A 16,377-nucleotide genomic window follows, 5' to 3' on the forward strand; every position below is an offset into this window, starting at 1 on the left:
CATGTAAACGCCCACTGCTGTCATTTGCTGACATGTTTGTTGGCAAGTGTCCAGATAAACTCTGATGTGTGATTGCCAGCTTGAGCGATTGGAAAGGGAGCATTCTTTGATTACTTTCTGTATACATTTAATCAGTTTAAGATTATTTTCATCCTAAGTGAAACAATGTGAAGTAGATATTTTAGTCACTGGCTTGATATACAGATGCATAAACAGTCTTGAACAATTTGAGAAAGATTGTCTGAACTTGATTACACATCAGAAATCACTGATCAGAGATTGGAATAAATGACTACTTCCATGTTTGTGGTTTTGCTGGCAGATCCATATCGTAAAAGTCTGTTTGCAAAGCCTGTGTAGAAACTATGAATGAATTACCAAATAAGCTAGTGAAATGTACTGAATACTAACAATGCACTGCTGAGACGTTCTCTTAGTTAAAAAAAAAAACAACCTTCCTAGCATTAGGATCATTTGGAAGGTAATGGCTTTGATCCTGTGTCGATCTTTTCACATCTATTCACTAACACTCCAGTGGGCGGGGCCAAAGATGGTGATGTAGACATAGACGTTGATTATATTCTGCAAAGGCAGTCTACAACTGCCCTGTGAGGTCACAAGTTTCCACTTGAGAACCTGTCGTTTTCTGGCCTTGGTTTCAATAAAGTGGGTTTTTGGAATAAGAAAGTTTTGAAACTCAGGGTATTTTTATAGTGTAATGAACTCTTAACTGTTGAAAGATCAAGGAAAATGCAGTGCAAAAGTGCAGTACGAACAAGAGGCAACAGAACTGGTTGTATAGTGGTTTTATTCAAGTCACATGTCCTACAGCCAGTACTGAATCAAATCATGGACAGGGAGATGTGTAGGACGTCTCAAACGAATCACCTGAAATAGGAACAGAAAACGACCTGGATCATTTAACAGTGAATTCAGCCAGAGCAAAGCATGATTAGGATGAAAGCATACTTGTCTGATAGTAGTCATAAACATTGATGACTGCTGGCTTGAGATTTTCCACTGCAAGAACCCGATTCAGCTGCAGAGTGTAACTCATGGGGACACCTTTGGGAACCTGCAAGACAGAAAGGATGAACAGCAGCACATGAGAAAATGGCAGCTAATGAATATACCCAGTGTACAGTCTCACCTGTTTCAGATACACTAGGACATGATCATCTTCAGCATCAACCCGCTCCACTAGTGGGGCGAATGATTGGGGTGAAGAACCAAGCTGAGGGGAAGAGACCATTTACACAATTACAATTGAAGGAGCTTCAAGCATCTTGGGACTTTCTTAAATACAAACCAGTGACGTATCTGCCGTGAAGCCTGACAGGAGCTTAATATCCACTAGAACCATGTTAGTGCTTGATTTCACACCATTGTATCTGAATGAGGGTGAAAAAGAGGTTTAGTCAACAAGATCAAGAATACAGCTTCCCCTTTTGTAAGAGTCATAAACATCAGTTGGTTTCAGGACACAATGCCGCTTACTTCACAGTGAACTTCAACATGAGATTGGCTCCAAGCGGTTGGCAGTCTCCAGTCACCTTCGCTTCGACACTCAGCGTCATGGAGACTTTAACGGGTGTTGGGATGTTGTAGAAACATGCAACCTAAAGTACGAGTAGAAAAATCAAACAAAAACACATTTAGATTTGGCTGTGCACAACAAATATAGATAGAGGATGAAGATACAGACCTGCACAGACACACAAGTGGATCCTGATGCTTTAACACTATATTTGCCTGGAACATTCTTCAGCGGCTTCTCCTGATACAGCAGCCTGTTGTCCCGATTCACTTTGAAGCTATAAGAGTCTCCTCCTACTACTGAGGACTGTACGGTAACAGTGCTGGAGCCATCCAAGCTGAACACTTGAGCAGAATACACAGACAGAGCCTGAAGAGCCACCACAGTGTCCTAAAAACAAGCACAAGATTAAAATAAATACTCAAATGATGATTGCACTCATGTTTGGTAGTCAGAGGCACCTGGGTGGAGGAAAACCCTCCATAGGGATTCTGCTGGGCCACGAGCCAGTTGACAATGCGGTTAGCATAACCCAGATCAGCCGTCGTGAGAGGCTGAACAGAGAGAACCGCGAGCAGCACGTAAGAGCTAATCTCCACCGCCAGAGTATCACCAGATGTCGTCTGAGACCAATGAACCTTAGTGCCTTAGGATGAGATGGAGGGGAGAAAGTTGATGCCAAAGAACCTGACAAATCAACATCAAGAGGCTGGTAAATCTTACCTTCAGAAATTGCAAGGTTGTCCAAGGCAGTTAAAAGCTGTGATCGAGTGGTGGTCTCTCCGGCCAGACTGAAGGTGTAGGCCAGCAGAGCCGTGGCATAAGTGTTCCCAACGTTCCCAACGACAGGCCTCAAGCATGACAGACCGTTGGTAATGACAGGATCCTAAAAAAACAAAACATATCAGACAGCCAGGGGTGCATTTCCCAAAAGTATCGTTGGCCAACTATGGTCGCAAGTTCATCGCAATGTCCATTGAACTCTATTGGTAACGATGGAACTTGCGACCATAGTTGGCCAACGATGCTTTCGGGAAACGCACCCCTGATCAGTAAGTTCATCTGCAAGGAGCTCATACAACTACTGGATTGGTCTTACCATGGTGGGGACACCTAGTTCAAGCAGCGATGCAACAATGTAGGCAGTCATAGTCACACTGTCACCAACTCCACCCTTAAAAAAAAAAAAACCTGATTTAGAAGAACAGTCCATTGTTCCAGTGCATTAAGAAACATGTATTTCACCTTCATGTCACTATGGTACAGAGTTCCCTGCTGAATGAAACAGCCGTCTGAACCCTGCTTGCTGATCAACCAATCCTTTGCACTCTGCAGGACATGTGGATCAATGAAGACAAATTGCCTTGCTAGACCAAAAGACCTCATGACAAAGGCGGTCAACCTGGTTGTGAAAAAGGTTGACAAATTAAACAAACTGTTTGTGCCACGACAGATTATACACAACAGTAAAACAGTGAGAAACTCACCATGTATTCGATTCATCATAACCAAATGTGCTGTATGATCCATCGCTGTGTCTGAAGTTTAGTTCTCCTTGGTATCCTGATTGGATCATACAGCACATGTAAGTGTTAGTCCAATGGGAAGAGCAGGACAAAGCTTCCTTGAAATTGAGTTTCCTACATATATAAAGTGGATTTGGTCATCCATACCGCTCTGAAGGAAGCCTGTGGCAGTCTCTCGGATGGCTGCAGTGAGTTGCCCTGTGACCTTCAGGTACAGCAGGATGTAAATATTGGGAGCAAGAATGATCATATTCTGTTCTCCACAGCCAGATGGCATCTGTAATAACCCATTTAGATTCTTCAGCGCACGACCCATTATGTCCCCTATGAGAGGTCAAGCATAAAACCCACATCAGAAACAGTTATTCTACCAAACTTCACATGCCAGTTTCTACTGAATGCAATGTAGTACCAAGGACTGAAACGGAGCATCTAGCTGATCCTTGAACCATGTTTGTTGGAAATCTCAGAGTCACGTCTTCAGAAAGATCTCTTCCTGCAGACAAGAGAAGGGATCAGCATTTTAGAGCTAGGCTAATGTTTGGCTATACAAGGAGAACGTATTTGGGAATCACTGAGTGCAAACAAACCCTTTGGACACAGTAACCAACTCTGGGTGTTTGTCCTTTCAACTCCTTCAGGCTATAAAAGCAATAACACCACATCAGTAAAGCAGCAGGAGCTCCATGATCAAACTCCAGAAGGCTGCTTAACACTCACCAGGACAAGTAGACTTCGAGTGACTACGTCGATGCGTCCTCTCGTAGGCACAGTCACGACTTCAGTGCCACATCGAGACCGGGATGCTTCAGCTGCAGCACTGACAGTCACGTTGACAGTTCCTGCAGTGACAGACAGGAAGTGAGCAACACCCTTAATATACACTTAATTTAGAGATGATCCAAAACTGACCAAGAACAGAAGCTGAGAGAACCCATTTGAAGGTTCTTCTCCCATTGGCACAAATACAGGATGAATACAGATCAGTGTATGGTTTAAGAGTGAAGGCCGTGGATGAAGTTGGAGTTACTTTAACCTGCCAATGAAATGGAACACATGAAGCAAAGACACATGACCTTCTCTAAACAGATGAATTATAAAAGAAAACCATGGCAGACCATGATGCACTTGGACAGATAACTGAAGACTGTGGCCTTCAGCTCAAAAGACTCCCCACGGACAATGGAGTATGGCAGGGAGAGCTCCAAGAAGAAGGGCTGGAAGACCGTCAGCAGAGCAGGAGGAGCCAGACCAAAACCTTTTGAGGACAGGCAGAACGCCTCAGTCTCCCATGTGGTGATGGTGTCAGGAACAGTGAGAGGAACTTGTGTGGATCCAGTGTTTCTGAAAGACAGGAGAAAAAAAAATAAGGGGAGCAGGAAGAAAAACTGGGTAAGTAGCTTTAGAAGAAACAAGATGCTTCACTAACCCCACACGAGCAAGCTGCCAGAGCCATGTTTCTGGAAAGTAAGTCCTGACAGTAACTTCAAAAGATGAAGGGTCACGTCTAAAATTTGGTTGTGCTGCAAAGGCCACCGATACAGAACCATTCAAAAATAAGTGAAAGAGACAAGAAATTTTACACCAAACTGTCTTTGTATCTGCAGGATAAACAGGTTCATACTGTAACTGCCCCTCTTATTGCATTTATGGAAATTATTAAAACTCCCAACACCACACAATTTGTTGATCCACAAGGAGTACCCTTACGAAAAAGTTTATTAAAGTGTGCTATTAGTATACTTAAAAAAAAAAAAAAAAAACATACATATACACACATATATACATATATATATATATATATATATATATATATATATATATATATATATATATATATATATATATATATATATATATATATATATATATATATATATATATATATATACACACACACTTTCAGTTTACTTGCATGTATGGACTTCTCAGAAATACACTTCAAATTGCACTTAAGTATACTTGACTAATACTGACAGAAAAGTCCAAGTATATTTGGCCTATACTTGAGCAGGATATACTTAAAGTATAATTAAGTATTCCAAGTATTCTAGGCTTGCACTAGTATTTAATAAGGTACTCAATCAAAATGGTAAACACTTTAAAACATATTACACTATAAACATGAACCTGCTAGTTTACACAGTATCAAGCTACACAGTATCAAGCTTTCGGGTGGAATAGCGTAGAGTAAATAAAATAAGGAACTGAACCTGATCTTGTACACTGTGATAACCCTTACAAAAAATAAGTTTAAGTTCTATTAGTATACTGATTTTCAACTAAAAATAAGCATACTTTCAGTCTACATTTTATATACACTCCTCAAATATACTTAATTACATGTGTACTTTTATACTGCGAGAAAAGTATTTGGCCTGTACTTGTACTCAATACTTTTGTATATCTCGATCAAAAGATTAAGTATTCTAGTCGTTTTAACTCTTGATCAAGTAGCCTATTAAATATACTCTAACATAGTTCTTCCATATACGGTCTTATGAAATTGACATCGTTTGAAAATATTGATTAAAATATTGATATAAAACATGCTTCTAAATCTGTGTATCTGATTTTTTTTCTGTGTAGCTGAACTCCAGTTATCCATGTTTTCACTGTTATACGGTAGGGGGCGCTATGACACATCTAGTACAGAATCTCCAGATCAAAACATAGAAGCTGAAACAAGTGATAGATTGCTCACACAAATGTAAGATAATGTGATCAAACATTAAACGGCGTGTAAATCTAAACGGCTTAATATTACCAAATGAAATGAAGTGTAACCCATGAAGAGAAAGCAACTGAAGCTTTTGGGGTGTTGGACTCCAACTGTGTTTTGATCATCATTCTGAACCTGATTAAAGGGATAGTTCACCCAAAAATGACTCACCCTCAAGTTGTTTCAAACCTGTATGAATTTCTTTTTTCTGCTAAAAACAAGATATTTTGAAAAATGTCAGTAACCAAATAGTTGATGGACCCCATTGACTTTCATAGTAGGAAAAAAAAAAAAAAATACTATGGAAGTCAATGGGGTCCATTAACTGTTTGGTTACTGACATTTCAAAATATCTTTTGTTTTTAGCAGAAAAAAAATGCATACAGGTTTAAAACAACTTGAGGGTGAGTAAATGACAATTTTCATTTTTGGGCGAACTATCCCTTTAAGGCGTAGTCTTTAGCAAAAATGAGATTCTCAACTCTTTAAATTGTTGCCTTTATGAAACTTACCAACATTCAAGTGTTGATTAAAAAGAGGATGCATGAAGCTAATAAAATGTTTATAAAAATTAAGTACAGTTAAAGGTATTTTGAGTAAAAAAAACCCAACAACATTTGAACAGTGGTATAGGCCTACTGCAAGTGCAAAAACGATAAATAAATAATAAACCAAGTATCATTTTAAGTTCACTTAGAGAAAACTTTTCTGCTCGCACTGCCATGGTAACCAGAGCTATGAACCAGAGCCGTCTGATAGTAACAAAAGTGACTGACGTGGACAACTGTAGTTCGCAATGTCTATTTGCACACGGTTGCTGTTGTTGTGGTTTCATTCAAACATTATGGAGCATGGCAAGCAGACTTTGGATAAAAGAGGAGAACTAAAACGAGAAATATCAGCGCAGTGTTTTTGAGATGCCGAGAGCTCCCCTAGACATTATATAAACGAGAGCTCCACGTCCAAGACTCCGACCGCTCCTACATGTACTTCATTAAACCGGTGAGCACATTTACAAAACTAATCAAATGTTATGTAATACAACAATGATAAAATGTTAGAATATGATCTGCATGTTATTCTGTTGATCTAGCTTACTGCTAGTCTCATACAGACAAACTAACACATACATTTCAACACACTCAAATGCTGTTTAGTGTGATAGTGTAATAGTGTAATAGTGTAATAGTGTAATGTTAGACCAAGTGAAACAGCGCTGCATTACCTCACAAGTTTAATTTGTCTAATAAACTGACCTACGAGTTGCAATTCTGCACTCGCGTGTAGTTCGGTAGAATGAAATGTCCATATTCCTCTTATATCCGCGGGACTCGCGTCACGTGTGGAGTTGATAGCTTACTCTTAGCAATCCCGAACTGCTTCATATCACAGTCATAATAAAAGTATTGATTATTCAGTCATCCGTAAACATTAGATCGGTCGGCTTGACATTGACAAAAAGATCCTTAATTCTTTGCAAATGTTATGTCAAACTACGCCTTTGTTAATGTAAAGAGGTTAGCAACCCCTAGTGGCGAAAAATTCCATACTGTACGTTTTAAGTATACTTTTCATAAGGGTAACCTCACATAACTAAATGCAAGTTCACCAAGTCATGCAGAATTTCAGTGAAAGAATGGCCTCTGCATAGACCTACTAGCTGGGAATCTGGGATACAGCGGGCACGGAGGGGCTTGTACAGCGAGATTTGTTACGATCTTCATTCCCAGGCTCTGTCAGAGAGACAAGTCAAAACACAAGACAGATTTAAAGTCAATGACTCAGTTTGTGAACATGTAGTCACAAAATACGGTTTTCTACCTTGAAGGTTGTGTAGGCTTGATTTGTAGGAGCAGGGTAGGCACGATCTATATCAAAAGCTAGACGTGGTCGAAAACCTAGACACTCTGGTTCATCCTGAACGCTGTTTGGGTAACCTGATAGCGATCGCACCGGGAGCAAGTCAAACACCTTGAAACCATGAAAAAAAGGTCACTTTTGGTATGTCACTTTTGAAAAATGTTGAACAAATTCATTACTGTTTGGAATGTTATGTCACAGAGTACATACATGTTAAGATGTACACTAAACCTACTATCATAATAGGTTTGTTCAATTTCTCTCAGCATTACTCAAATTCTAAAGCTGAACCTGAATGTCAGTCAAGACCAACAACAATTTAAATCAACTGCACACGGATACCATTTTAGCACTCAGACGTCTTCCTGGCTCCAAGATCCAGACGCTCTGATCTACAGCACTGATGCCACACAGAGATCCTGCTTGAGCAGAGACAGTCAGAACATTTTCCTCAGCAGGAACGGCCGTAGCAGGAGAGAACAGTAGAGACACCTGGAACAAGGAGCCACACGCTGTAGGACATGTCATTATACCCCACTTGAAGGCAAAAGATGCTAGTGCACATCATACTTTGTTTTGGAAACATGTTTCTGTGTCAAACGATGCACTGCCAACAACAACATTCTCACTGGGCAGAACACAGTAGACCAGAATCTGTACAACTGGAGCCATATCGACACGGACAGACAGCTGGAACGACACAGAGCCGCTCGTAGCGATATTAGATGCCCTCGCTTTGACCGTCTGAAATCCATGGAGGACGATCAATCCTCTGGACAAGACCTGACAAAAACAAGACAAGTGGGTGCATAAAACAGGTGAGAGCAATGTTTATATATAAAAAAAAACCCTGATATCCACTCACCATATAGATGATGTCAACGCTGTAGTCTCCAGCCTCTCCAACAAAAGAATACTTCACGGTCACTGGAAACGCAGCACCACATTTGAGTGGCTGCTCGAGCTTTACTATAGTCAGTTCACTAGATGATGGATTGTCAGGAGAATCAGGTTGGAGAAGCTGAACAACCCTTGTATCTGTAGTGAAGTGTGGCGATTTGTAACCATTAACAACCTCTGGAGTCACACTTGCCTGGGGAACAACGAATTGAATGGGTTTCTTGTGAGAGAAATTGAGATCTACATTTGAGATCTGAGTCTACATTTCACAAAACACAGAGCAAATCGTACCACCAGATTCAGAGCAGCTTTAGGAAGACTAGCAGTGCTGAGGGAGAATGAGGCCAGTCCTTTCTGGTTTGTGGTCAGTTTCAGCAGGAGTTTGTTGGGCCAGCTGTTACCATCCAGGAGATAAACCACTTTGTTTGCGACTGGAGTCCCATCAAAATGAGACACTGAGATCTTTTGGGAACGATCAAGGTTAGGAAAGGGAACCAATGTGAAAGCTTCTGCAACAAGGAATTAATTTTACTTGCCTTCCCATTGATCATTGATCCATGCTCAAAATATTCTGGGATGTCCAAAAACATAACTCTGCCAACTTCAAACGTAATGGACACTGCTGCAGATTTTGACATCAATACATCTGGGGGAGGGATGGGTGTTGATAGATACAACAGAAAAAAAAAAAAAAAAAAAAAAAAAAAAAAAAAAAAAAGTGTTATATTATATATATATATATATATATATATATATATATATATATATATATATATATATATATATATATATATATATATATATATATATATATATATATATATATATATATATATATATATAAAACTTTAAAGCAAGTAGCTACCATTGGCCCGGATCAGCCATAGCTCACCTGTTCCCAACTCAGTGACATTCACATTTACAAGAAAAGTATCTTGCATATCATTTTCAAATTCCGTGTTGAAAAACACTGATGTATCGACGATAAGGGAGGCACAGCCGGTGTCATTCATCTGGTAGCAGAACAAAGAGTCACATTAAAGTCAAGCAGAAGTTAAACCCTCCACTGTAAGGCAGGAGTCAAACCTTTGCGGTTTTAGTCAGGCAACGACGGGTCAACTCAGGAACCACTGCAAATGGAAAGGGATCACGGCACACTTCCACCAAGGCTTGACCGGGTACAGGTTGGCCATATGTGTATCTGAGAAACATCACAAGGAACAAAATTAAGAACAGACCAACCACAAGACAAGATAATATCTGTACGTTTCACTCACTTAGCACAAGCCTCAACTTTCAGTCCCACATCTGCAACGCTATACGTCTGTGGTGCGTTTACGGTCACATTAAACTTGGGCAAAACTAAGCCAGAAATAAAAACGCTGTAAGACCTCAGATCGGTCATTGAACTGTTGCACATCATTCACAATAACTTACCATATTTTTTCACTTCAAAAACATGGGAGATCATTTGGTCACCAATATAAGCCTTTAGTGTGTACATCCCAATCTGAGCCTCTGGGTTTAACTTGTGAGAAAGCTGCAAGATCCAACCCGTTGAGGAAACGTTTGTCCACTGACCAATGCGGTTATTATTGTGGTCCTATTGAAACAATGAACGGCTCATATAAACAGCAAACAGAAAGTGGCAGTGGCTCCATTCAAAGACTTGGACAAGAACAAATTCTCACCTCCACCACCACCAGGTTGTACTGAAAGACAAAGACAGGAATATTAAGCATTTAAAAGACACTATTGCAGCAGTCATTGAAGAAAACTGCAAAACTATGCACGCAAAAATAACCTGCAATAAATTTGCAATTTGTTCATGGCCAGAACTTACCATCTGATTAAGTGGCACAAATTTGGCATTCATGGTGACAACTCTGAAATTCACTGCAAAGACAGATAAACTCAAATTATTTTCATAATGCACTCGAAGACAATCAGAACTTGTAGCGTATTGGACTATCTACACCTCTAATATTAAACCAAGGGACATTCACAGCTCACCTGTTTGTCCTGGATTGTAGATGGGTTTGTCTGTTTGGATGAAGGTCAAAGGCAGGTAACGTCTGAACATGACTTTCCTCTCTTCAGTCGCTCTGAAGACCCTCCCTTGGACTTCTACCTTCAGCATCTGCACAGATTCTCCATCTACTCGAGGAGCCTGTAAAGAAGCCCAGTTAACTCAAACCAGACAAAAATAAATAAATAAAAATCATGTCTCATGACAACAGACCTGGAAACTAAAGCATTGGTGAAATGGCTTTGAAGAAACCTGCTGCACAAGTTGAGTCATCCCATTTTCCTCATCAAGCAGAGAAACAGTCATTGTGAGTCTCTCTTGGGGTTTCAGAAGACTTGCACACAATTTGGCATTAGATCCAGTTTCAATCACTGCAGGGAATGTCACCATGAATAACCTGTGTAAACAGCATTAAGTTTAGGTTTAAAGGGAATCAGGTCAGAGCATTTGCATGTTGGCTGAATGTTCACAGAATGTGGATGCCACAGGGTTGCCAGGTCTGTGCATCAAAATAAGCCAAAGTGGTGATCTCCATCAGCTAGTGGGTTGAAGTAGCCTATGTGAAAAAAAAATAAAATAAAGTGGAACGCCTGATTTAGCAACACTGTGCCATGGCCACCAAAAAAAAAACAAAAAAAAAAACACACACACACACTTTTGTTCAGAAATATATTTGAAGAACAATAACTCCAATAGCACAAACTCCGTCCAACAGTGACTCATAAGTATAAAAAAGTATACGTGTATAAAAAAAATAAAAAACAAGTGTTAATGAATAATGTTTGGTGGGTCCCATTCATCCTTTGACCACTAGATGGGAAAAAGTACAACATGATTAATTAACAAACAGTTAATGCTTTGGTGCTTCATTTTGCCATCTTTACAACTGCATCATTCAGCACAGATTAGACATTAGGCCACTTTTCTCTTCAAAGCCCATGTACTTACGGCCTTTTCTGTCCATTAACAGCAAAAAGGAAAAGGGCTAAAATGAGCCCTTTCCAAACACAAATCTCCCTCACAGCCATGAAGAGCAATCATCCAAGACTAGACAGAAATCAAGAGTCTCTTTCAGAAACCCTGCAGCACTTCTGTTAAGATCCACACTGCTCTACAGCTTAACTCTAAATCAGCAACACTGATGCCAGCGTTATTTAAACGCTCTTAATAATTCAGAACAGCTTGATTTAGCACTCACAGGCAATCTGGACATCTTTAGGGCGGAGCCCCGGTAATTAATCACAGGGTTGCCAACATAGACATCAGGGGCATGTTCAAGTTCAAAACGGTGCGCAACGTTTTGCTACGGTTTCCGGGTTGAACGTCATGTTTCCTGGAAACGGCGTGCACCGGTGTGCAACGGGGTTTGAGATACGTTTTCTCTTGTTTGGTGGGTGTGTCAGAACTGCAGTCCAATCAGCAACAACATGTATATAAAGCACGTGGTATTAAAGTGAACTCGCACAATGGGTTCAAGGAAAGTATTAAATTTACAAATGTGTTCGATGCAGCTCGGTATACGCAACAACTGAGGATATTAGAAGACATGTTTGTCGAAAGTTTTATTGTAAAAAATATAGGATATCAACAAAATGATGTAGTTGTTTATTTTAGCTTCATTGCAAGTGTATTGGTATAGAAATAAACAATGGTAGTTAAGTGCTTTTCCTAAAAATGAGAAAGAAAATACAGGGTATTAAAACAGTATGAACTACAAATAAAGTCAGTATGTGAGGCTAAATAGATGTGTTTTAGTCTGAATTAGGTAAGATGTTTGCTTCCATTTCAGTTTCAGCAATCCCTTCTCTCGATTGGGATGTTCTCTTTTGTTCTGGGCGGCAAGTGCAGTTACTGTAACATCGGGCATATTTTGTAGTATTAAACACATATTTATACCGACTTCATCAGGCTCCGAAAATTCTTCACAGAGAACACAAAGAATAGCCTTCTCAGCTGCCATAGTTGCAACTCTTGCGTCATCAGAACAGTGTGTTCAACGCACCACCGTTTCTGTTTAAAAAACGTTGTGCAACGTTTTGTCGGGGCTGAACGCAGCCCAGGCTTGTTCGACTTCATGCAGCTCTGCGCAGATCGATCGGCGGCTGACTTGAAGCAGTGCATGCCGGTTAGAAATTTTGTCCGACTTGATACAGCGCCGACGCCACGTGACTGTGACGTATGCCATCAAAGTACCGCGCGAGCAATTTGAGAGTAGCCGGAGAACTCAGCCAGCGCAGCTTCTCAAGAGCGGCTGCACGTGGGCTGATAACGACACAGCTGTTCCACGATTGGCCGGATTCACCGCATGACAACGATCACGTGTGTTTCGTGTTTATTTCGAACACCTTTAGTTCCTCTAAAGCTCTCAAATCAGTTTATTATAACAGTGAACACTCTTTTCATGTCGTTGTCATGTTATATTGTGTCATGTTTATCAAATTAAAACTGCTTAAAAAACGTAGACTCCACTTCATTGATAGTAGCTTATGTTGAACTTTATTCTTGTTCAAACAGACACTGTATAAAGCTGTACATAAAGTATTGAATTAAAATGTCTCTGAAACATCTGTGTATTATTTGGCAAATATTGCATTTATTTCACTGCAGCTGTGGTAAAGTATGCAAACACCACGCGAGCGGTCACTACGGGAACCAGAAAGTGTCCGACTTCACGTCTCCGTTTGCAGCTCCTCCACGCCTGCACGCGGCTACTCTCGCCGATCGGTTGCATCCAGCCGCAGCCGATGTCGAACACACCTAACATCTATGGTTGCCAATGTTTGTCTATGCTTGTTTGTTTGAAATGCACCGGCTGCAGTGAGAGGAGGAGTGAGAATAGCGCAGGCAAGGCGGACAGTTCTCTCTTCTCGCAGTGGATCTGACACCTGCGAGATCAAAGATGGATATCGCGGGATTCACGCTCATGCACAGTGTTGCAAATAAACTGGATCTAATGTAAAGGACAAGATCGGTATTTTACACTTAAAGCCCTGTTTACAGATCGTTTCTGATGAAATAGAACGGTTAAGATTAAAATTTGGACACATGCTGCTGTCCCGAGAATTTTAGGTTTCTTTCGCTTCTCCCCCCACCTACAGAATGGCAGCCTATGGGCACTGGAACAATCCTTCCAAAAAACGCATTAAACTTTCGTTTACAAAGACGTGAAGCTCACAGAGTGGTCAGGGGTGTTCACTGATATGCTCACACAAAAATCACTGCAAAAGAAGCTTTCCAACAGGTTTTGTCGTAGTTTTTGTCCAAGTTTTTTTTTGTGTGTGTTTGACAAAAACTACGATAAAACCGGTTGGAAAGCATCTTTTGCATCTTTTGTGTGAGCATATCAGTGAACACCCCTGACCACTCGGTGAGCTCCAATGAGGGGGATAAGGGGGCGGATTCGGCGGAATGTTTTGACGAATAACGCCACAGCACTTATGATTGCACCAATTGGCTATAGCTGTGAGCAGACAGTGTCAATCAATAGCTGTGTCCCAAAGTGAAGGCTGCGTCCTTTGAAGGCCGTATTTGAAGGCCGGATGGCCCTATTTGAAGGCCGATTGCGTCACCGCGGCGAGACGAAACACCACAGCGGCGCGACGAAGGACGTCCCAATTCACAGTCAAGTCATTGCGCACCGTTGACGACAGGCCGGCGGCCGAGAGATCGGTGGTGGACAGCAAATTCACATTTAAATGTAAGTAGCCTATTATGTTTTCATTTACTCAAATAGCTAGCGAAACCACAGTTAAAGTTTATTATAAACTTCATCTTAACTCCTTCGTCATCATTGCATGGCTTCATTTGTCAGGTAGTTTTAGCCAAAACTTGTGGTAATAAAGTTATTAGTTTAACGACCTATTTGTAATATTTGCACTTGTCTCACTTGTGTATTATAAGAAATATCACTCACCCTAAAGCCTAAAACAACCAACCCCCAAATTTGTTTTTTAATGTTGGTCTAAATTGGTCTTGATGTGTCATATTTTGCAGTGTTAACAATGCACTTAAGATTGCACCCCTGTGTTAAGAACCCTTTTCTGCTTTTTTAGAACAATTCAGGGAAAAATGGGTCTGGGGTATGTAACTCCCATACAGGCACAAAATAATATATATTATATATATATATATATATTATTTTGTGCCTGTATGGGAGTTACATACCCCAGACCCATTTTTATATGGGTATATAATTTCATATATATAAGAAAATTAATACACACATCTTTGCTGAAATGTATTGTGCTGTTGTTGTTAACAAGCCATGGTTAATTTGCTCTGCCTTAGATTGCACGTGTCCTGGGACAGAAGAGGGTGTGAGTGGGAAACCCACTGCTGAAACTTGGCCCTGGTTTGTCCTCATGGATGAGGTGTTGGGACAGAGGCATTGCACCAACCCCCTGTCCTCATTGCCTCAATCCCCGAGGACAGACCAGGGCTGAGTTCAGCAGTGGGTGCCCAAGAAGAGGAGGAGGCAGGACCAGCACCAGCACCAGCACCCGCAACAGCATCAGCATCAGCACCAGCACCACGAAGAAGGCGAGACAGAGAGGAGGAGTTTTTGGACTTGATTAGAGAAGACATGGGACTGCAGAGGCGAGGAGAGCACTGGAGAGTAGGGAGAGGATGGACAGGCTGTTTTCTCTTCTTGAAAGAATTATTGAGAAATATATATATATATTCTTGTTTAACTTTTTTTTCACCTATATTTTTAAAAAGGAAAAATATAAAAAAAATCTGTACATTTATTTATTTTTATGCAACTTTAAATGTGTAAATAAAAGAGAATTCATTGCTCTGGACATTGTTTATTTTTGTAATGACAGTCATAATTTCTACATGAAACAAATTCTTCTATACCTTTTTTCCCCCCAACTATTTACAACATACGTTAAACATATCAAATTCAACATAAACATTTAAATTTACAGTACATAAAATAAGAAAAATAATGTAGACTTTTATTCAGCGGGAGTGGGAGTCCCTGGTGTGCTGCTGGACCGGGATGGGCTCCACAATAGAGACCCTGGTAAGGCCTCCTGCTGGTGGGACATCATCTGGGATGGTCTCCAGAGTGTTTGACTGCATGTTTCCACTATCCACTAAGTTGTCTACCAACAGGTTTGCAGGGCTGACTCATGGAATAAATATTGAGATACTTTATTACACTAAAGTACTTTTAATAACCACTAATACCACATTGGTGAAAAACTACTAGTCATATATTTTAAACCTTAGTTAAGCAATTTTTTTATTTTTATTTTTTCATTATCTTGCATACTCTAATGTAGCCTACTTAAGGTATCAAGAGTAAAAGTAAAGGAATTCTGCATTTCTATTACTGCATGTTGCATTTTACTTCAGAATATTTTCAAGGTTGATACATTTAAACTATATACTTTTGTGTAGTTTAATGTAAAACAATGCATCATGTTGTAAAATAACAGTTTTGTAGTGTTGCTGTCCCATGTGGGAAAATTACTTAGAGTATTAACGAAGTATGTAGTTCCTTACATACCACCACTGGTTATTTTGAAAATTAAAGTAACAAAATGTAGGCCTATTGTCACAATATTAACAAATTGTTGCTAACTACAGCTCCGTCCCATTTCTAAGGGCGCATCTGAAGCGCTCGGACCAGTCTAGCCTACAGAGGATTGTTCTTGTCGCCTAGCAACAGTGACTGACAGCTGCCGATGACGAGCGGGAGTAACATTCGCACTGGACTTTTTATATTCAACTGGGTTTATTGAGAATAATATATTCAAATGGGGTTAAAAACCTGTGTAAATATATTTACCAT

The 16,377-nt window shown here is 40.2% G+C and overlaps 1 protein-coding gene across 1 annotated transcript; it reads right to left on the minus strand.

Annotated features, from left to right (window-relative positions):
- Nucleotides 1-790: 790 nt before the first annotated feature.
- LOC311081733 (alpha-2-macroglobulin-like) lies at nt 791-10,979 on the minus strand (the record flags this gene model as incomplete). Its single annotated transcript, XM_084112360.1, has 33 exons — nt 791-888; nt 970-1,075; nt 1,151-1,234; nt 1,310-1,391; nt 1,498-1,619; nt 1,706-1,927; nt 1,999-2,183; nt 2,261-2,423; nt 2,637-2,711; nt 2,783-2,939; nt 3,025-3,100; nt 3,211-3,387; nt 3,476-3,559; nt 3,654-3,705; nt 3,784-3,905; nt 3,976-4,099; nt 4,182-4,407; nt 4,493-4,586; nt 7,443-7,518; nt 7,607-7,756; nt 7,988-8,137; nt 8,216-8,428; nt 8,511-8,738; nt 8,837-9,007; nt 9,082-9,191; nt 9,438-9,558; nt 9,632-9,746; nt 9,823-9,907; nt 9,983-10,148; nt 10,237-10,257; nt 10,389-10,441; nt 10,559-10,715; nt 10,788-10,979. Coding segments are annotated over 33 exons (4,200 nt in total), but the record flags the coding sequence as incomplete, so codon positions are not given.
- Nucleotides 10,980-16,377: the final 5,398 nt, after the last annotated feature.

The sequence above is a fragment of the Abramis brama genome, assembly GCF_963993115.1.
Source record: "Abramis brama genome assembly, chromosome: 1".
NCBI lineage: Eukaryota > Metazoa > Chordata > Actinopteri > Cypriniformes > Leuciscidae > Abramis > Abramis brama.